The following is a 21,016-nucleotide window of genomic DNA, read 5'->3' on the forward strand; positions in this document are numbered from 1 at the left end:
TTGTCTTTTCTCTTCCAGGATAGCTCAGGTTTCAGGGCTTGCCATCTCTGCTCCTACCAGCTCCAGCGGGGACACTGCTAATTTGCCTGTCCGTCACTCACCCAGGATTAACTCTCCCTGGAAACCTCTCCACCATCGCCGAAAAATGGATGCTGAGAGTGAAGGCTCCAACGAAGAGACAGACTCCTCTGAAAACTGAAGGTTGTGAGGGTGGGCACCGGTCCCATCTTTGGTTTGTCCACATCTCCCTGGAGGTGCAGCACCTCCTCCCAGAGCATCTGCTCTGGCACTGGGTTACATCCACATCACCAGTGTGTGCACGGCTGTGCCAAGCCCCATTGCCAAGTCCACCTGTCCCTTCCCAGCAAGAACGCTGCCTTTTTTTTTTTTTCCCTAGATCCAAATCTGTGTAGGAGTAGCTATTTCCAGCTGCAGAGTTCTGCTGCCATCTGCTGGCACGTAAGACGACAAACCAGCAGCTGCTCGAGCTGCCCGTACTTGGAAATAGCCCGGCGTTCTCCCAGCCAGGGCTCTCTCCCAGTTCAGCAGGTGCTGGAGCAGTGGGAGCGCTGGCACAGGCTGGGTGCCAGGGTTTTGTTGTGTAGCTGTGTTCAGACTTGGCCTAGACAATAGAGTGGTTAAATTGCCAGCGGCAGCTTTGCATTCACGCTCCATTGTAATTATTCCCAGTAAAGCTGCACCTGCATGTGATCAAAGGTAGAGAAATTCCTTAAGTTCCTAGAATAGAAGGGTTTAGGTAGTGCCTTGCCACCTGTCACAGCTTCCTCCTCCATGAGTCCAAGCCAAGCCAAAGCAAATAATAAGCTAGATTTCAGCAAGTACTGCATGGTGCTTTGCGGATCCTCTGCTGTGCCGAGTTCCCTTCTGGGAGGCCTCCCCGTTAAGCTCATTTGCTGAAAGCAGGCTTTGGAGAGGGGGGTGGAACAGAGAGATGAAAAGTCTTCAGATGGTTTGGCCACAGGTGGTGGTGCAGCCTGCCAACACAGTGTATCTGCTGGGGGTTGGTGGGCAGAAGCACTGGGGGAGAAGGAGGCAGTTTTCAAGTGAGGCCCAGGTACTTTTTGTAAATATTGGCATTGTTGTAGCATCGCGGTGTGGCCTGTACAGCTACAGAAAGAATTGCAGCCTCAGTGGTAACTAACTCTGCAGCTTGGCCTCCACAGCCCTGAACAGCTGACCAGCCATGCATCTCTGTCACAGCTTGCATGGACTTGTTATTTCGCAAGACACCCCAATTTCTCGTGAGCCTTTGGGAGCCTCTTTGCTCTTCCCTGCCCTAAAATGCTGCACGGTGTAGGCTACTAAGATCTGTTAACCCAAAGCTTAGCGCTGCCCTAAGCCGAGCGGATTCAGCACATGCTGGAACTATTTTAAGAGTAATCTTTTAGCTACTGCTGACCTGGCTGTGGAGGTAGGGGGAGGTATTTATTGATTGTAAGTTATCAGCATGCTCTTTAACTGCACGTTTTTTCCTCACCCAGCAGTGGGCAACAACCAAAGCAAGGGAATAAAGCATGCAGTGCAAGGCCTGGGGCCAAGCCTGAGAAACTGTGGTCTGTGCCCCCCCCCCCCAGGCCCCAGTGGCCTCTCATGGGGCCCCACAATGCTGACCCCGCCCGGGTGGGGCCCGCTGCCACCCCCAGCACAAATGGCACCGTGCCCACACCACCCACGCAAGCACATTCAACCCTCAGCCACTTCCACCCCCGCCACAGCCCTGGGGGTACCACGGCCCCTCTGGCTGCTGCCACGCAGCCCCCAATGGACCAGGGGGGTCCGTGCACATCTGGCACAAGGTGGGGGCCCAGCCCTGGAGGGGGCGTTTGCTGACAGGAACCCATGGAGTTAAATCGTTTTGCTCATCCAGCTATTTTGCAATAGTTGCAAAATAAGAACAGGGAAAAAAAAAAAAGAGGCCCATCCGATCCTCAACTGCATAAAGAAAAGGGAAAACTGCTCTTGTTGAAACCACACTCAGAAGCAAAGAGCCCACCTGAGTAGGACTAAGGTTGCAGTCCCCATGGGGACAGCCTCCCTCACCCCTGTCCCACTTAAGCCAGGGTTTCAGGACCTTCCCCCTCTGTCCAAGTCTGGATGGAAGATAGGGTAGGGCAACACAATAACCAAGGGTCCAGCAAATATCTTTATAGTACTTCATGGCCTGGGCCTTTTTTTTGCTCATGATGTGATTAGAAGCTAAAAAAAATAATCTTTGCTTGATTTGTTCTCCCGCATCAATATATGCCGGTTTACAAGACAATAAAAAGGATTATCCCATGGTAAAAGGCAAACCCTGCAAATACAGAGGAATTGTGACACCATGGCTTACCATGCACACTAGAACCTTGCAGTTGAAAATGCCTTACCCGTGCTGTGAACTGCTGCAGCAGCCTGCTTGGGATCAGGCAGTAAGAGCACTGAGCAGAACAGAAAGCAACAGTCATGTCCATGGGGACCAGGTAACACATTCAGAAAAACAGCATTCCCATTTCCTCTGTCACGTGGTCAGCTAAGGGATGGGCCAAGAAGGATAGGAGCACTGATGAGGGCAGTCACAGGAATTCCCACATCTTTCACAGCCGTGAGGTTATCCCCATCTCCACTGGCTAGTAGATAGCAGTGGGTCTGAGGGCACATCGAATTTTAATGCAGAGTGGAATTCAGATATTTGGAAAGCATCCTGGGCACAGCCATGTCCTGCCCCCTTCTGCTTTCCTTCTCCCCTCCCCACCCACCCCAGACAAACTAAGACAATCCTGCAGAGTTTACTCCAGGCGAAGGTGGCATCAGTGCCTCCTGCTGGCTTCCCTGCGAGTTGCAGTTCCTGGGTCATCAATATGAACCATAACGATCCTGGGGAGGAAACACACCGAGACACCATTCTGTAACACTCTGCAAACTCCAAAGAAGAAAATAACAAGGTCATGGGGGTTTGGCATTAATGCAATCAATACACAATGGTCAACAACAGGTTGCCTCAAGAGAGGACACCTTGCAAAGACAGGAGGTAAAATGGGCTCAATTTTTTAAGTTTAAAGATCTGTGGGAAAAGGCATATCTAACGTAACATAGTAACCTGTCCAGCAAGAGAATAATGTTGTCCGAGTAGCATTCACCAGCCACCGGGAATTGGTCCGCTATAGAATCCTCAGCTACAAAAGGGCTCATCTCTACCTAGGACTTTCTATATAATTTGAGAAGACGATGATAATCCCAGTGAAATCACTCGGAATGGCCAGGATATGGTCGAAGTCCCCGAACATGACTAGAACCTGTCTGAAGGTGCTGCAGTGCAACCTCACCTGGAGGGAGTTCATCACCCCGTTGGCTAGGACAGCCATCTTGCCAGCAACTGACTTCACTCCTTGCTTGAACTGTGCGATATCGGCTGCAGGCAGGACATTTCCAATCGACACGCCACCTACAAGAACCAGGAGGAGTAAGGCTGGAGTTCTCCGGCTCCAGAGAACACCCTGAGCCCCTCCTGTTGAGGTCCTCTGAAGCTGCACTCCCTTCCTCAACCCACTGAGCGCTAACAAACCTGAGTGCGCATTCTCAGCCTCTCCAAACAGGTCTGCAGAACTGATAGCGCTGCTGCCTGAGAGCTGCTGCAGTCGGGATCTGGCTTCGTACTGCAGAAGAAAGGAAAACAAATAAAAAAGATAAAGGAACGGAACAGAGAACAACCTGAGCAAACAGGAGATGAAGTCAGAGCACTGCAAAGTGCATTTACCTCAGCATCTGCTTCCCGCCCAAAGAACATATCTGAAGAGATAGCTTTAGCTCCTGCGAACTTCTGCCGAGCTTCATTTGATTCCACAACTGATGTCCTGTTCTCTGTATCTCTTCTACTGGTGGGCCTGAGGAAGAGAGAGAGGAGACAGCTCAGCTTAAGCTCAGCAACACAGTAGAGAAAGACATGTCTCATATCCCATCTGATGGAAGGAGAGGAACAAACCCCAAGGGCTAGCTGCTACCAGAGTTCTCTCCTCCCTCCACCCCAGGACAGACCCCATTTGATGACCATAAGGGCTGTGACACAATAGGAAAAGAAGTGCCCAAAGGATCTCTCACCAAAGGCCCCTTTTCTCAGGATTACCCATGCAAGTGATCTTCTGCAGCCTAAGGCTCAGCTCCTGTCACAGCACGGTAGCATCTCCGCCACAACTCCTAGACCCATCCCTTTGTCCCGTACAAGGACAGTACGGTAGCAGGTGCTTTACCTCTCTGAAATTGGCCGAATACTGGAAATTGTCACCTCTGGTTCCTCCTCTTTGTCAACACCCCACGAAGAGTCTGTTTCCCATCGTGAGCCAAAGGCATCTTCAAATGAGAAGGGACTATATTTGTACCTAGGTACCAAAAAATAGGTAGTTTAAGCCAGATACTCAATTTAGAAACAAGCCAAACATTACACTGAAGCTTAGTCTTACTTGGGGGGTCCAGATGTGAAGCTTCCAGCATCTTCAAACAGGTCCAATTGGGAGCGGGAAGATTTCACGGCCAGTGGCGTCTCCTGCTCAATGACTTGCATCTCAGACATCACCGAGTGTGAAACAGAGCTAGCACAACAAACAGGCGGTCAGGGCTGACAGCTACGAGCTCCTACAAACAGTCTCCCTCAAAACTGAATCTGGCCTTCAGAGACAGGGCAGGTGCCACAGAGCTGGAGGGAAGTTGTGGGGAGCCAACCCCCTTTACCACACGTCAGGCTTGAATCCCTCAAAGTCTTGACTTACCTTCTTAAGGGAGGTAGGGTGATGCCTGCCTACACGCAGACATCTGTGGAGTTGTAAGGCTTCAGAGCTAGGCACTGACAGGCCACAAGCAACTTTGGAAAAGCTCACACAAGAAGTGGAACCTTTGAACAGTCTCCATTCCTTCTGCGGTGTGAAGCATTTTTAGACACAGTCCAGCATGCAAGAAGATTCCCTTCCTTTTGTTAGAGCAGCAGCAAGCTACTGCCTTTGGGAAACTGTTTTAGAGCAGTGTGGTTCCAGAGCACCTCTACCCCATGCCATCCCCAGCCAAGTACCTTCTTGACACCAAGCCCATGCCTAGCCTCTCAGCTTGTTCACGCTTCTTCCCTTCGAGGTTCTGAAGTTTCTTCTCTTCCTTCTTCCGATCGAGCTGCAGTTCCTGATAAGCCAGTCGCATCGAGGTGACTCTAAAGGAAAGAGCTGCAGTGAGTACCAGCCCATTACCCTTCTGCCCTAACCCAGCCCATGCTGTGGAGGGACAAGGGGAAGAGCAACCCTGACAACCCCTGAAAACACCTGCTTCCACAGCAGCACAGCCAAAAATCCCTTCATAGCAGCTTGTCTCCCCACCTCACCTCCACTGGGATTCAACTCTTTTCTAGCAAAATGTAATTTTCTTGGTGTAGGTATTGCCTCTGTACCCCCTGAGACAGATGCACAAGAACACCCACCCAGCTCAGCCTTTGCTTTTATCAGTCCTGGCCAAAGGTCCACAGAAAAATAAAAAAAATGCATATCTGCTCCTTAAAACCTTCCAGAGGTACTAATTTGAATAAAATACAGCAATATAGCTTGTGCCCTGCTGTAAGGACTGGTTGTGGATGTTCTGTAGTCATATCAGACAGTCCTAGAACAGCATCAACCATGTGTTACTTCTACCTTACGTACACAAGGCGTACGGCCCAGACAGGGCACTTACATGGACTCCTCAGCTTGTTTCCTGGACTCCGCTGCCTGCTGCTCCTTCAGCTGCTCTGCCACCTGGGCTTGCCGCTCAATCTCACTGAAGCTCTGGCTGCTCACTTTCTGGGCTCCAAGACCTTTCTTTGCACCCAGCTGAGAAAGAAAGGAAAAAAAAAACATACAAAAAGGACTTCTTCCCCCTAAGCTGTTCGCAGTACAAGAAAACCAGCAGCTCAGGCTTTTGGTCTCCCTGTTTAGTCACAACCTACAGTCCCAGGACAGCCTGCAGCAGAGGATGGAAAAAAACCATGAGAGTTGACCCACCGGTGCCCAGTGTGAAGAGATTAGCCACATACACTCCAGTAACAATCCAAACCCTATTTGTTTTTGTCCATTAATTTACAAGCTAGCTTTCAAAAGAGGCGTTGAGATAAAGCTCTGCCTTCCCCAAACAGATCTCTCAGTAGACAGCTTGGGTAATGGCAGAAAGCACAGGCCCAGGGAAAGGACAGCAGTAATACGAGACGTGCTCTGCCTCCTCTCCAGAAAGTAAGAGCTCAGACGTACCCCTTTCTTGGCAGCTCCAGGCTTCTTCTTTCCGATGAGGGAGGATTTAAGTTCTGCAAGAGGAGGAAAGCAGCAAACAAACAGAAATGAATTAATTTAAGAAGCCAAAATTAGTCAGGAACCCACACAGACATCCACCCCAGTCCAGCTGCTACAGAATCCAGGGCACACCATGCAGCTTTGCATCAGAAAGCTGGGTGATTTCACCCAGCCAAGAAAGATGCACTGAAAAGCTCCACAATTGCAGGCTGGTGGCCTAGAGAAGCATGCCCATCCCTGGAGAAGCTTGTAACTGAATTGAGACCTTCAAAAAGCTCCTCCAGGTGTCATGCAGTTGGCGACCCTGTCCAGTACAGATCAGGGTTGCTAGAGACACTACATTTATTTCATACATAAACCCAGGAAAACGAAGCTTCAAAACCACATGAAGGTCAGCGTCTCACCAGTGCCTTAGGGATGAAAGCAGGAACCCTAAAGCAACGTTTACATGTACAGACCACCAACAAAATGGACCTAAAGTGCAGCGAGCTGTAGAAGCAACAGGTTCCTCAACACCTTCTACCAGAAACCTGTCACTCTGAGGGCATAAAGCACGCCACACCTGTATAACAGCCAAGATCCAGCCAAGCAGTAGGTGCCTGTGGAAAATGTGTAAGAACAAAGCAAGCATAAAGGGGGACTGCCCAGGACACTTTTCCAGCTTTTAACATTATGTAGCTCCAGTCTTACTGCCCTCGTGGGATTCTCTTCCACAGAACTGTTTCCTTGCTTTCTACACCCACATGACTTTTGTCAATCCATACTTGAGATACTGGGAAGGCTGTCAAGAACGATCTTTTCTCATTTTACCATAAGATTTTTTTTTGAAATAAGGGGTTTGGCACGTTCATCACTATCAGTCTGCTTTCAGCATACTGGTCCTGATTTTATTGATTACTGTCAAGAAATGTTTTAATAGAAGTAACAATAAGGTCCATTTCCAGAGAAGTAATAGCTGGTTTAGATCCCAATACAATACATGTAAGCTTTGGCTCATTCTCTCCCTCTAAGCACAAGAAGCTAAAGTTATTGAAGGCAGAATTACAAAAGGGGCAGGCAGAGTTGTCACAAGCAGCCAGAGCAGGCCAGCTGTTAGCCAGTTACCTCTGGCAGGAGCAGGCTCTTGTGTTGATAGACACATGGACGCGTCTGAGAAGAAACAAACACGGGGAATGAACAGACGCTTAAGGACACAGGCTTTCCACCCAGGATGAAGCCCCCTGTGGGCCAGGAGCACACTCTTGGTAAGAAAAGAAGCTGAGCTATACGTTGTGTGTGGCCAGGACAGTAATGGTGGGGGACAATCAGATATAAACACCTGTTATTCAGCAAACTAAATGCGTATTTGTTCCAAGCTTCTAGGGGAAAAAGCCAGATGAAACACAAAACAGCCACGTGGCCTTGGTCAACCAAGTTCCAGATACGCAAATACCAAGTTTTGACCAAAGCCCAGAAACGAAAACAAGTTTTTGAGAACGAGACAGCTTTGGACTCAATCATCCAAAGGAGCAAGAAACCTCCAATAAGCTGTGGAGTGGTTTTGGAATTTATGGAGATCATCAGTATTTGCTCCATAGTCAGATAAAACACCTTTCAATATTCTGAAAATAGGCTCATTAGTTACAGTTCTACTAAAGTTACTACAGAACAGTACGTGTAACAGCAAGACTGATCCAGGACATACTGAAGCGTTACTTACCTAGAGGAGCTTTAGGAGATGTGCTCAACAAGTCAATAGATGGACCTTGGCTGGGATCTGCGAGCACAAGAACAGAAGAGAACATTCAGAGAAATTCTCCTTCCTTTTCTGTGTTCACAGTTCTGCCCTATGTCTTCTACCTCCTCTGCCCCCCCATCACCCAGAAATTCCTTCAACAATCTAATTTCCATTTGAAAGGTGCAATTTGCCAAGCACAACCACCTTAAGTCTCCACAGAGCAAGTTAACCATTCTGCAGTGCTCTTAATGCATTAAAAGAAAGTAAATACTCTGTCAAGGGAATACAAAAGCTGTTTCAAATTACATCTGTTCTCCCACATTCTTGGTTTCTTTGTAATTCACCCTAGAAATGGTTTTCAGGTCTGAAAATAAAATGTGAATATAGAACAATCAAATTCAAGGGATAGAGAGAAGTGTTTAAATGAAGAATTACGTCTGGAAGTAGAGAAACAGAGCAACCATCCCCAACTAAACTGTTTTTTATGCATTTCAGGAAATGCAAAGAACTGACTCCTTGAGCCCAAACCAAGCTGTTCTTTTAAGTGTCCACTAATTTAACATCAGACAGCACACAGTTTCTTCAAGCCTGAACCAAGGGACAAAGCTTAGCCCTTCCAACTGTGGTACAGAACTGTACTCTCCTGGACATCCTGGACATTAAGTCAGGTTCTCGAGAAAATTATTAAGCAGGGAACTCACTTGATGCTTCACTGCCTTCTGATGACTTTGGTGCTTTTTCCACCTCCAGGGAAGACTGTGCAAGATTCTGGCTGGCATCTGCTACGTCCCAGGTACTGGAAGACTGCAAGGAGATGCTCATTTGAATGATTTGCAGAGAATGAACGAATCTAACCATCCTCAACTTACTTCAAGTTCAATAACTTGTACTGAATTTGAGGTCAAGAAAACATGTTCCCAACTCCAGACTAACCCTTTGCTGAAGATAAGGGAATGTGGAGCTGTCCACACATTATTATCAGGGACAAAAAAAAAAAAAAAAAATAAAAGAGAAGCCAGCTGAATGAGTGTCCTGGTTTCGTCTGGGAGCTGATATGGTGTTATGCTTTGGATTTAGAATGAGAATAATATTAATACTACAATGTTTCAGTTGTTGCTAAGCAGTGCTTATGCTGAGTCAAGGATTTTGCAGCTTCTTATGGTGCCCTGCTAGCAAGGAGGGTGGGGTACAAGAAGCTGGGAGAGGACACAACCAGGACAGCTCACTCACACTGGCCGAAGGGATGTCCCACATGACACAGCATCATGCTGAACAATGAAACTGAGGGGAGCAGGCTGGGGGGTATTTTGTAGAAAGTTAACTATCGCAACTGAAAGCAGGACTATGAAAATAACTGTGATTTCCATTGTCCTTACTGCCAGATAACTTGTTGCCACATTGTCACATCACTACATTCAGTTGAGATAATCCACTTTGCATTGTAGAAGCACTTGCCTAAATCCAACTTCACCAAGGTCTATGCACTGGAAAGCTGACTTAACCAGAAGTTTCACATAACAGCCAGCCCTCTCTTTAACTGTCCACAGACTCTGCATTAAAGCAGTAGAAAAAGAATTTTCCAGGGAGTAATTGATGACTCTGAGTATCCCTTGAAGATGAAGATACTTTCAAAGAGAAAGGACATGGATATTACAGGCCCCATGTGGAAATATTTAGATCTGTGGATTATATACCAGGCTGATGACTGAATCTTAGTTGTTCCGTGTTCCTACTGAATGTGTATACAACTTAAAATCCCTCCAGTCTAAGCAGGACTGTTCCTACTGCCTCTCCAGGCTCCTGGGTGACCAGCTGGCTCTCTGAGAGCTGTTTGGGCTGTCTGGTTGGACAGCTTCTCACCTGTGTGTGCTCCATGAAGAAATCAGCATCGCTCTTGTCAGGGGAGTGCCCAGGGGCTCCACTCAGTCCATCTATGAGCAGCTGAAGAGAAAAGAGGAAAGAAGAAGCTATCCTACAAGACTCAGCACCCAGTTCTACGTATCTAACAGCAGAGAGCTGCTTCAACTTACATCAGTGCCATACTTGGCCATGGCAGCGCTCGCCAGCTGCCGGATCTTCTCCCTGTACATCTGGGCAGCTCGACTGTTGTACTTCGCATTGGCATCTGTTGTAGTGCAGCCATGCTGACGGAAGAAAGCAGTCTGAAAAGAGAACAATGTTCAGTCTCCTGGCTGCCAGGTCACACTCAGGCAAGCGTTAGACACAATGCAAAGACAACAGGAAGAGGAAGCTTCCCAGAGACAGAGGATATAGCTCTGAGCACACGGTATGGACCACGGTATGGCAGCGAGGCTGGCACCCAGAAAGCCACAGAGGAAAGGGACAAGGAACAGAAGACGTGGCTTAGCAAACCGGAAAGCAAGCAAAATGCCTACAAAGGCTCCTTACCGCGTTGGCATTGCTGCCGACTTGCATGCACCTCAGCTGGAACCAGTTCCAGTTGGAATCCAGCTCCGTGGACCTGCGCAAGAACAAGTTACTCCTATCAACAATAGGCAGGCGTGGCAAAGGCAAAAAAAAAAAAAAAAAAAAAGCATGCTCTGAGCTCGAATCGCCAGATATCCCAGCAGAGTAATGGTGGCAAAGGGGGGAAGAACATCTCGGTAACTTGTTTACTCCCAGAAGGAATCGATTTGGACTTTTAAAGTGATCAGTAAAGTCCGTGAGTGATCAGCACTCACATTTAGAAGGTGAGGGTGGCACCTCACCGCCTCACAGCCCCTCGGGGCAGCACACACGGCCAGACAGCGGCACCCCAGACCCAATTCTCCCCGCACACAGAAGCCACACCCGAACTCTTCTCCTCCCCAGCTCGCCCAGCCCCGCAGGGTGCCCCCCAACCTGATGAAGCTGAGGTGCACGCCCAGGGCGCGGTGCGCTCCGGAGCAGTCGATGCAGAGGAAGACGCCGTAGGTGACGCTGGCCCAGCTCGGGTTCTTGGCGCCGCAGTCGAAGCAGGACTAAGGCAGAGAGAGGCAGAGGGCGGCTGAGGGCCGGCGGCTCCCTCCCGATCCCCGTCCCCTCGCCCTTCCTCCCCCGCCGCCCGTTACCTTGTTGGCCGGCGCCGCCCGCAGCCGCCTGAAGAAGGCCTGGATCTCCGCCCGGCCCGGCTCCGCCGCCATCGTCTCTCCTTCCCACACGCCACCGCAGCCACGGGCGGTGCTACGGGAGCCGGACGGGCCCCGGCGGCTCCGGCCTCCGAGGGGGGCGGCCCGGGCACCGCCTCCCGCCCGCCCGGGGCTCGGCGGTGGCCGCCCGTGAGGGGAGCGGCAGCGCGGGGCGGGCACTGAGGGGGGGGCTCGCCTCACGGAGGACGCTGCCCCGTCACGACAAGTTATTGCGTATAAAATAAGAGGAAATGGGTTAGTGCCTGGGCATGGCGGCTTTCAGGTTAAGTTTAACGGCTTTCGGGTTAAATCGAACGGCTTGCCTTTCGCTTCGTTTTATTTTTTTTCCACACGAGGACTGTGGCAGTAACTGCCTTAGGAGCCCGCGATCCATGATCTTAAGTTCCATAACACCAAGACACGCAGATAAAATCAGCAACAACTGAACTAATTAGCAAAAGACCCTGAAAAAAAAAAAAAAAAAAAAAAAAAAAAAGGTTTAGCGGAGGAATCAGGCGTTGTACTTCAGGTCTCGCTGCCAAGACCCGATCTAGGAGGCAGGCTGCCCCTCCGCTGAGGCACCCGCCATGAGCTCCCCCACGGTGAGGCCGTGAGGCACAGCCCTGGCTGCCCCTGCCTCGTGGTGGTTTCTGTGCCCCTTTCTGGGTTACCCCTGCAGTGCTGGGGTCCCACTCAGGTAGAAGAAATAAGCGATAGCTTTTTGTCACGGCTATTTTTAAGCCAGCTGAGCTCCCTGCTCCCATTTGTGGTGCAGCTGTCTGGGCACATACCAGGAGGGCCAGCAGTGAGCGCAGCAAGGGCTAGCTGCGCCCTAGGAAAAGGGGAGCTGAGAGGAGCTCCTGGTAGGGCTGTGCCTTCAGCGGTCCTGGCCCATCCCATAAAACCTGAGCCCAGCAAGCAGGGGAGCAACCAAGAGGTGAGATTGCCAGGCAAGCCCCTGGCAACGAGGTAGGCCTGCAGTCAGGCTAGGAAGGCAATTCACAACTCAGGATGAAGTCTAGCAATCACCAGGCAGGTCCATGGTGGCAAGCTGAATTTAACAACAGGCTCAAGCTCAGCAGGATCCAGAAGGCACAGCCAGACTGCAGCACCTCCCCAGGTTAGCTCAAACAAGAGGTAATAGCCCTGGGCTGAACTTAAATGGACACCCACACCCACCCACACATGGGCAGCAGCTGCGGGTAAATGCTCCAGGTGGGGCTGCTCAGGGCAATTAAGATCTGTTAGTGCTGTTAGGGTTGTAGCAGCTGAAGGCAGATAGAGGGATAGGAGGTAGAGCATATAGTGGCTTGGTGGAGACTGCGTAAATTGCATATTGTCATGGAGAGGAGCATTTGCTGAAAGCCAGTTCAGGCAGTGAGCATATACTGGGAGTGGTGGTGTTCTGCTGGCCTGAGCAGTGTCAGCCTGAGGTGCTTGCTCCTGCCTTGTCCCATCTGTTGTGTGCTGCTGCTCCCCTCCTCTGCTGGCTTTATTCTGCCTGCGTCTGTGCTTGGCCATGTGGCAGAGATGCTGTGCGGGGGCCAGGAGGGACAGAATCTATTTGTGGTGGTGTTAACCCTAGTTGGGGCTTACGAGAGAGAAATGGCATGAGCCCAGGCAGCCTCAGAGGTCTGTAGGTCAGTGTCACACAATGTCCCTGCCTGTCTGTGCTAGGAGGCACCTGGAGAGACAGTGCAGGCTGCTCTGCTCTGTGAAGGGTGTATGGTTTATGCTTGCTGTGCTGTGTCCAAAGAGGGCTTGCTACAGCAGGGTTCCTTGAGCTTCCTTGCCTCAGCTGTGTCCCTTGCAAGCCTTCCAGCCCACGCTGTTTGCTCCAAGTGCTGGCAAGGCTGCTGATCCTGTCCATCAGTTTTACATAAAAACAGCAGGAAGAGCATGCTGCTGGTCTGAAAAATAGTCAGCTTCTTTTTGTTGCCTTTGTCAGTACAGGAAAGACCTCCCGCTGCTGACTGTTCCCTGCGAGCGTGTGCTGTCACTGCACAGTCCTTGCTATTTCCTGCATCTGTTTCTCTTGCATCTCATGTGCTTTGCTGTTGAATTTCTGAGCTGCAAGCTGGCAGCCTGCTCTTTGGCCCTCAGCTTTCATGTCCACCTACATCACATCTGACATTCACCTCTTTCCTCCTGACTGCTGTGACACCAGACCCCAAGCCAGCTGTAGCCCCATAATCGGAGATCTCCTTGCTGCTACTGCCGTCAGGAGGTGACAGTCCCCAGCATCATCCAGGAGAGCGAAGGAGGGTGACCAGGCTTGCTCTTGGAGCCTGCCATGCCACTGGGGATGCTTTTATCAGCACAGAATCTTATTGTTTGAGGTTACCGTGGAAGGATAAATGGCAAAGTGAGGAGATAGTCAGATGAGAGCTGGGGAGGCTCAGGAGTTAAGTGCTGTGATGGGGGAAAACCTGCCCTGCACTTGCAGGTCAGAGCGAAGGCAAGGAGAAGGTGCCCCTCTGGGGATCTGTCTGGAAGCAGGGTGGTCCCGGAGGGCAGCAGGGGCTTTGCTGTTTTCCACTGTTCAGCACAGACTGCGGGCTGCAAGGACTGTGCGGGAGAGGGAGGGTGCTGGCTGGGTCCTGCCCTCCTTCTTGGACCTGTTGGCCGCTTGTGCTTTTGCTGAATGAGAAGAATAGGGGAGGGAGCAGGAAATTCAGTAAACTGCCCCAAAATAACTGGGAGAGACAGTTTCCCATGGATCACAATGCGAGTGGTAGGGTACCAGGAATTTAGCTATTCCCTGGGGAGAGGAGAAATTCTTAAGTCTTTTATTTTTCTATTTTTTTTTTTTATTTTTTTTTAACCAACCAGTTTACTGATACTGGGGACCAGTCTGCCACTGTGCCAGTGCAATTAGTAACTGCCTCCCTAGGAAAAGTACTGTACAAAGGCAGGCAGGCACGTCACACACTGACTCCGTACAATGCTTCCAGCAAGATTTAAGATAAGGAGCTAATACGTTATGTGCAGAGTGAATATTTTGTTAAGGTTTACAACTTACACAATTTTACTGCAGTCTTACAAATGTTGTGGTTTGGAGACAATCCAGCAAAGGTAGAAGGAACCTACAAAGGAAGACGATGGGTGGGTAACTTGGGAGATACTGAGGAGCAGTCGTGGCTGGCTTCATCCAGTTTGGGGTTGCGCTGCAGCCGAAAGGCCGGTCCTGCTGCACATCATGCCCCTTGCACCCGCTCTGGTGGCTGAGCTGGTCTCCCTCTTTCCCCTGTGACTGCAAGAGTAAGGGAAGGGCTAGGAAGGCTTGACAGGGAGAGGAGAGGAGAGGACTGTCCCTCTCAGTTGCATCAGCTGATGTTGCTGGGCTGCCAGGCAAAACTGCTGGGGCTTGATGGAAACGGTAACTGGAGCGTGAGTCCTGATTGCTGCCGATAACCTAGTTGTTAAGTGACTCTCTGCGTGTGTGCATGCACGTGTGTCTTCATGCTCTTCTTTCGTAACTCCATTTCCACTCTTGTAAGCAAATATTTATTTTCAAAGGTCTGGTTTGAAACACTCACCTGGTGTTGCAGGTGCTGGGGACATGGGAGGCTTTGGGGATGCCTTTGGGGGTGATTTATTCATCACAGTCTTAACTGTTCTTGGAATGACCCACTGTTTTCTCCCACACAGAAGCCATCCAAGGAGCAACGCACACCCTGAGGTCCCCCAAAATACAGCAGAAGTTGGCACCAGCAAGACTGGTTCAACAACAGACATCACTCCTGTCCTAGCTAACAAGGTACATAAAAAATGGAAATGGCAGCAGCACAGTCTCCTTGCAGAGCTTCGGCCTCATTGCAGCTAGAAAAACCCTGTCTGCCTCAAGCATGGCAGAACTGGAACTCTTGGCTGTGCTGTTGCATGGCCACGGGCTCATAGCAGTCACAGTGGCTCCTCAGCCATGAGGGGGCACTTCTGGACAGCCCAGGGGATGGGATGTGGAAGAATAGGTTACAAAAAATAAACATTTGCTGGCATATTGGCAAAATTGTGTTGGGTCCGCTGTCGGCCTTGAAAGGGATGGAAGCTGCGAGAAAAATGACCCTCAACCAGACCCCACAGCAAGCCAGGGCACAGTTGCTGCATCCCTCTCCCAGAGGGTAGTTGATAGACTTAGCCATTAGTCAGAGGTTGATAAAAGACATGTTCAGCCCTGGGAAGTGGTTAATAAACAGAAGAGGCAAAGTTTGCTGTGCCCAGTGCTGTACTGAGCTGCAGAAAAGGGGGAAGCTTGTAAGGAGCAGTGGAGAGCCACAGAGCAATGCGGGGCCTGGAGTGTGCCTTGTGTCACACAGCATTTCATCTGGTAAACGAGGTCGTGTTCAGTGACGAGCCTGAAGCAGAAAGGCTGGGAACCAGGGAAAGCAGGCAGTAGCTTGCATCTGGGTGACTGACAGACATCCTCGTGGGCAAGCAGGAAAGAGGCACAGCTGGGATGAAGGGGAATAGAACTTCTTTAGGGAACAGAAAACTGCACACCAGCAGATCTCAGTACCTAATTGTGAAACCTTGGATAGAGCAAAGGCCAAAAAAGACTCCCAGAGGGAGTGAGAGAGGAACATGTTCTCTGAACCCAAGAGGGGTGGGAATCCATCAGCCTCTGACAGAAAACCAAAGCAGCCTGCCGCAGGGAAGGAAAGCACTTTGGGAGACTGTTACCCCTCAGATCACATAGGAGCAGGTGGCCTTTAGGGTTTGTAGCCACTTCCTCATTGCTCAAGTTCTTCCTAGGCCATGGTTTCATGAAATCTTTCTCCTTCAGCTTCCTGTGTTCTCCATTGCAGGTGTCTCCAGCTCCGATACCAGCCCTGAGCTCAGCCTTCAGTGCCTCAGCAGGCAGGCTGCATGCAGAGGACAGATTTCTGATGTTGTTTGCGACTCTTTGGAGCAATGTTGCTGGAGAGGCAGCTCCGTTACAACGTGTGGCACACAATGACTGACTTTAGAGCTGGGGTTTACAGGGCAGACGATGCGTCAGTGACTGCAGAAGTCTTCCTGTGTGTGGCAGCAGGAACCCGGGGACAACAGTGTCCCTGCTACCTGCACACCTTTGTCCACAGAACGCTGCAGGCTCTGGGACCTTCCAGGTGAGCAGCAAGGCCATGTGCTGGCACTGCGTGTCTCACCAGGGTGCTCTGCAGCAGGAGAGGGATCCCCAGGCTGTTTGCAGGCAGGGGGACGTCAGCCTGGCCAGAGCAGCAGCTCCAGGGGAATGGTGCTCCTCAGCTGGTCAGCAGGAGCACAGCAGAGACCTTTATTTCACAGCCAACCTGGCTTTGCCTCAGTTTGCAGGGTGTGAGGCTATTACTTGATTTTCTGAGTGGCTCACCAGTCTTCAACACCTGCAGCAGCTGAAACTTCAGGAACAGCAGTGGCAGCACAAGGCCGAAAGCCTTGGCTGTCCTCTCAGACAACTCGAGGCCCAGGCAGCAGCCATCAAAGGAATTGGTTTCGTTCGCAGACCCTGAAGTCACAAGAAGTCCAACTCCTTGAAGAAAAGGTACTGTCTTTGAGAATTATAGTTTGTGTTGGTCTTGGGCTGTCAGGACTAGCTTAGCTGCCAGCCTGCAGGCCTGGGACAGACCATGTGGGAGTTAAGACCTAGTGCTTTCTGTGGTTTTGAGCATCTTTCCTGAAGCACTTTAATGCTGGAATTAAATAAACTGAAAAAACAAGTGACCTGGGGGTGGGGGAAGAAGGGAGGTGGAGAAGAGGGAAGATGGTGGTATTCCAGTGGGGGAAACGCCTCCTTTTTCACCCCAGAACAACGAGCCTCTTCTGGAGTTTCTGAGTTGCCTGGCCACTGCCTCCTTTCAGGGGCAGTACACAGCACAGGCACTGATTTGCTTTAGGACAGAGCTGGAAGGGCTGTCCTATTATACGTGACCCTTCTGACTCTTCCAGCGGGCATGTAATCTCCATGTTCCCTGCAGATCACCTCACTCACCAGTGTCCTAAACTGAATCCCTCCAGTACAGGGACTAGTTGCCTGCAGGCCCCACAGGAGTGGGAAGCATGCCTAGAGCAGAAGACAGTGACCCAAGGCAGGCAATGCTAAAAAAAACACAGTGTAAACAAGGAAAAATCAGAAAGCTGTTGCTTTACTATAAAAGTTTTGAAAATACACAATTCCCACAGAATATAAGCACCACTGTGAAATGGGATTTGGGTGGAGAGTGAGTAGGTAGCAGTGTTTCGGCTCTGTGGGTGGCCACAATGTGTAGAGGGGATGCAAACACACACTGGGCTGTGGATGCAGCTTTCCTTAGGAACTGTGTGGCACCTGTGTGGCCCTGAGCAGGATTTGAGAGAAAGGGCTAGCACGATCACAGCTGGGGACAGCGACGCTTCCAGTGTCAGCCTCCTGCTGAAAGCAGGAACAATAGACTCAGGAAGTCAAAGGGGAAGAATACAGGACCTGGAAGATTTCCAGCTGATAGGATAGAAGGGAAACACGGGGAGGAAGGGATCACAGGACCTATAAATAGCCGGAGCCAGTGAAAGCGCTGAGACTGAAGAAGAGAGATTATGGGCCTCTGCACCTACTGGAGAAGTGCTGACCCACTACACTGCTTCTGGAGAAAGGACATCTCAAGCTGCAACTGTAATTACATCAAACTGCGGGACTGACAGCAAACCATGAACCTGCACAAGGAGGGTTACTGGACAAGGGAAAGCAGGATGAGACAGCCAGTAAGATGGATGTGTTCAAAGCAACTGAGAAGGTGACTGGGCCTAAAGCTTGGTTTTGAAAATTTCACTGCAGCCATGCCACTGAGTCAAGATATCCCTAGGAAAAAAAAAACAAACAGCCAGTCTTTTAGAGCTACCCCCTTCCCTACCCTCACCCCCACTTTCCTTTCAGCAAGAATTTATTAATCTTGTCCAGAAACACCATCTCACATTCATCTGTTTGCTCTTCTTAGGTAGGCTGATGAACAGATTCACTCCCTTGCAGCCCCTGAGCCTTCCAGCCTGGAAATGAGTGGCAGTGCAACACTAAGTTGCAGGTTTTTTGTTTGTTTTTGTTTTAAATGGGTATTTCCCAACCTCATTTCCATAGGTAAAGCTGGAATTTGTGGCCCTGGCCTTGCCTCAGGTTCAGCCCCATGACCAGCACGGAGCGTCCCTGCAGCCAGCCTCTGTGCAGTTACCCTAGGAGCAATTACCCAACACTCTGAGTGGTGTGCAGGCCCATGTTACCTCCAGTACCAGCTTTCCTCACAAGCAGATGGGAATTTTGCAGACTGTTGCCCATGAGCAAAATGCTAGCAGATCTAGAAACGTGACTGAAGCAGCCCCAGTTGTGCAGTTTGTGCACAGCCTGAACTTCAGTCAAGGAGAACGCGCCTGAAATAGCAGAGCTGAGCACCCCATGGCTGCAGCCGTGGGCTAGGTCTGCAAGCAGGGCAGGAGCAAAGGGCATCCAGAAGAATCCAGGGCATCCAGAATGGGTTTTAACAGCTCTGAGGGGTCCCAGTGCAGGACTGACATCCACTCACACCTGCTTTGGTGCTTTGTGCCAAGCAAACCAGCCACAACAACACAGGGAATGGGGAAGTGGAAATGGAAAGCAAACTGAAGCACCAACGGCCCCAGGCTCCACACAGGGCTGTGGGAATGCCACCAAGAGTCAGATACTAACCACAACCCTCAGCTGCCACCGCAGAGCACAGCTGGCCTGGGGGCTCTACAGGGTCCAAGGCCCAGATTCTGCCTACGGGGCAGAAATGTTATTAACGGGTTAAGCAAGCTCAGCTTCTGCTTTGGGGAAATGGGTGGGATCTGCCATGGAGAATCCTTAACTTCCTCTTCCTAGAAAAATTCATCATCATCATAAAAGCCAAGCTTTGCATGATGCTTTAGAAATACTTTCCCAGGAAGATGTCAGAACTAAATTATCTGCCAACCACAGACATACAAAGCTGTTCACAAGGAATGGCTTTATTAAAAAAAACAACTAGATAATGTTTTCATTCTGTCGTCCATCAGCCACAGAGGCACATCTGTGTGTTTTTACAGAAGCTCTGTGGGAAGAAGAGCCTTTGCTGACCTGAAGGTGAGGCACAGCTATGAGGTCACATGTGCAACTAGCTCTCTGTTCACGCAGAACCTTTGGCATGGCATGGATAACAAGTTTCAACTAGAGCCCTTGCGGTTAAAAAGAAACCTTAGCTTTCCATAGCAGTGAGTAAGTCTCCAGGCAAATATTACATTAATTTAAGACCATTAGATGTTCCCCACCACCACCACCCCTCCAGGGAGGGGTTTATTACACAGGCTCTCTTTTTACTGCTCCATTTGGTTTTGGGTATCCATACCAAAATTTATGAGGTACATTCCAGCTGAGCAATTCTTTATTCTTGATGCATTTTCCCCTGTCTTTTACTTCAGCTTTTGGCAAGAATTCCTGATGTGCAAACATTCTTTAGAGGACACGTTCACATAAAGTGTGGCACGTCACTATTTCTGGAAACCTTCAAGCAGCCCCCTGTGATCAGGTCATGGTGTTTTCCTAGGACAAACAAGTCTGTTCAGACTTTGTCCTGTGGAATTTCAGGTTGTTTGTACTGTAACCAGGGGTCCTGTCCGCTGGCCATTTCTGTTCTCACAGCAGGTTCTGGCCACACCTACCTCCACCCCTAATTATAACCTGATCAGAACTTTGGGGGAAGAATTGAAGTCAAGCTTCTTGTCCTTCCTACTTCCCTCTTAGATCTTTGTTTTGACCCTAGTTGAAAGGCTAATCTTAGTCCTTGAAACCATTCAAGCTAACAAGGTAAATTTCTGTATTTAACACAAAGCAGGTTTTTAATCCTTCACTCTTTATCTCTTATCTCAGGCCTGGCACATGTTCTTTACTTTCACGTATATTAGAGCAACGCAGACAGCAGAAATTTTTTCAGCTGGGGAGGTCAGCAACTGGCTATTACTGCCTAACACAGCTGATATTTCACCTGGGACATGGTACTGAAAGGAGAGCCTAGATCTTTGAATCAAAATGCCTATACAATGACAGAGTTGTTGATTGTTGCCCATGCCAGACTATATTTTACCCCATCCAAGGTGCTGTAAACAGTTCATTTCTGCTCTCGTTGGCAGTCAGGCAACACGCTTTGTGACACTTTTTAATTTCCCCTAGGTTAATGGTTGAATCTGTCCATCCCCACCTCCTTGAGTCCACACTTGTTAAACATCCTTTTTGCTTCACTATCTGCTAACATTCTGCAGTCACGTAATCCCAAGTGCTCACCTCTGAATTCAAAACTTCCTTCTTTGTATCATCCCTTTCCCAAACAGCTCTGCAGCAGCTAGCACCAGTGGTAGTGCGTAGTAGAGGCTTTTTTTTTTTGGAGTCTGAGTGAACCAAATTCCTGAGGTACTAACCCACAAGTTCACTGCAGAAAGCTCCTACAAGCTCACATTGCATCTCAGCAACAGCTTCAAACAAATGCAGTAAGTAGCTAGTTTTTAGTCTTTTGAGTTTTATACCATAAATGTTTACTTTTCTTTCTGCTTTCCTTTAAGCTTTTGGGCTTATTCTGTATTGGAACATGTCTATCAGCCATATACCTTTGACAAATGCTCATGTTTGAATACACAAAGCACTAAAATCTGGACCTTACTTTGTCTCAACAGCCTCAGAGGCTTTGAAGGGCAGAAAGGCAGGACAGAGATTGGAGAGGTCTTCCCTTAACTGGGCATATGTACACCTGAAACAGATTCAGGACCAGAAAAAAGCTAGTCCCAGTATGCTACCAGACATTCCTGTTCCACCTTGCCAGCATGAACAGCTACACAGTGCAAGATAGAAGCCTTTCTCCTGTCCCTAAGTTGTGTTATCATGCATTTCTGGTGTT

At 49.6% G+C, this 21,016-nt stretch overlaps 2 protein-coding genes across 5 annotated transcripts in view; one reads left to right on the top strand and one right to left on the bottom strand.

The window, feature by feature from the left end:
- CSTPP1 (centriolar satellite-associated tubulin polyglutamylase complex regulator 1) overlaps nucleotides 1-3,218 on the top strand; it is an 80,403-nt gene extending 77,185 nt beyond the window's left edge. For 2 of the 3 annotated variants that reach the window (XM_084519548.1, XM_084519546.1), the window contains one exon: nucleotides 19-2,724. In XM_084519548.1, coding sequence (XP_084375674.1) covers nucleotides 19-199 — 181 coding nt within the window. In that variant the 3' untranslated portion in view covers nucleotides 200-2,724. Of the gene's footprint in view, nucleotides 1-18; nucleotides 2,725-3,199 lie in introns of those variants that run through there. The other variant, XM_084519547.1, reaches the window with a different exon arrangement.
- ARFGAP2 (ARF GTPase activating protein 2) lies at nucleotides 2,152-11,238 on the bottom strand. Of its 2 annotated transcripts, XM_084519515.1 has the most exons (17): nucleotides 11,079-11,238; nucleotides 10,870-10,988; nucleotides 10,417-10,489; nucleotides 10,038-10,169; nucleotides 9,868-9,948; nucleotides 8,709-8,811; nucleotides 7,990-8,046; nucleotides 7,395-7,439; nucleotides 6,252-6,304; nucleotides 5,701-5,837; nucleotides 5,057-5,188; nucleotides 4,455-4,583; nucleotides 4,245-4,373; nucleotides 3,755-3,881; nucleotides 3,563-3,653; nucleotides 3,324-3,442; nucleotides 2,152-2,874 (listed from the first exon to the last, which is right to left on the bottom strand). In XM_084519515.1, the coding sequence occupies exons 1-17, from the start codon at nucleotides 11,148-11,150 to the stop codon at nucleotides 2,854-2,856; spliced, it is 1,620 nt and encodes a 539-aa protein (XP_084375641.1). In that variant the 5' UTR covers nucleotides 11,151-11,238; the 3' UTR covers nucleotides 2,152-2,853. The 2 variants fall into 2 exon arrangements, with proteins under 2 accessions (XP_084375641.1, XP_084375642.1); XM_084519516.1 differs by lacking the exon at nucleotides 7,395-7,439 and having other exon boundaries at nucleotides 11,079-11,237.
- Nucleotides 11,239-21,016: the final 9,778 nt, after the last annotated feature.

Source organism: Aythya ferina, assembly GCF_964211825.1.
Source record: "Aythya ferina genome assembly, chromosome: 5".
NCBI classification, from domain to species: domain Eukaryota; kingdom Metazoa; phylum Chordata; class Aves; order Anseriformes; family Anatidae; genus Aythya; species Aythya ferina.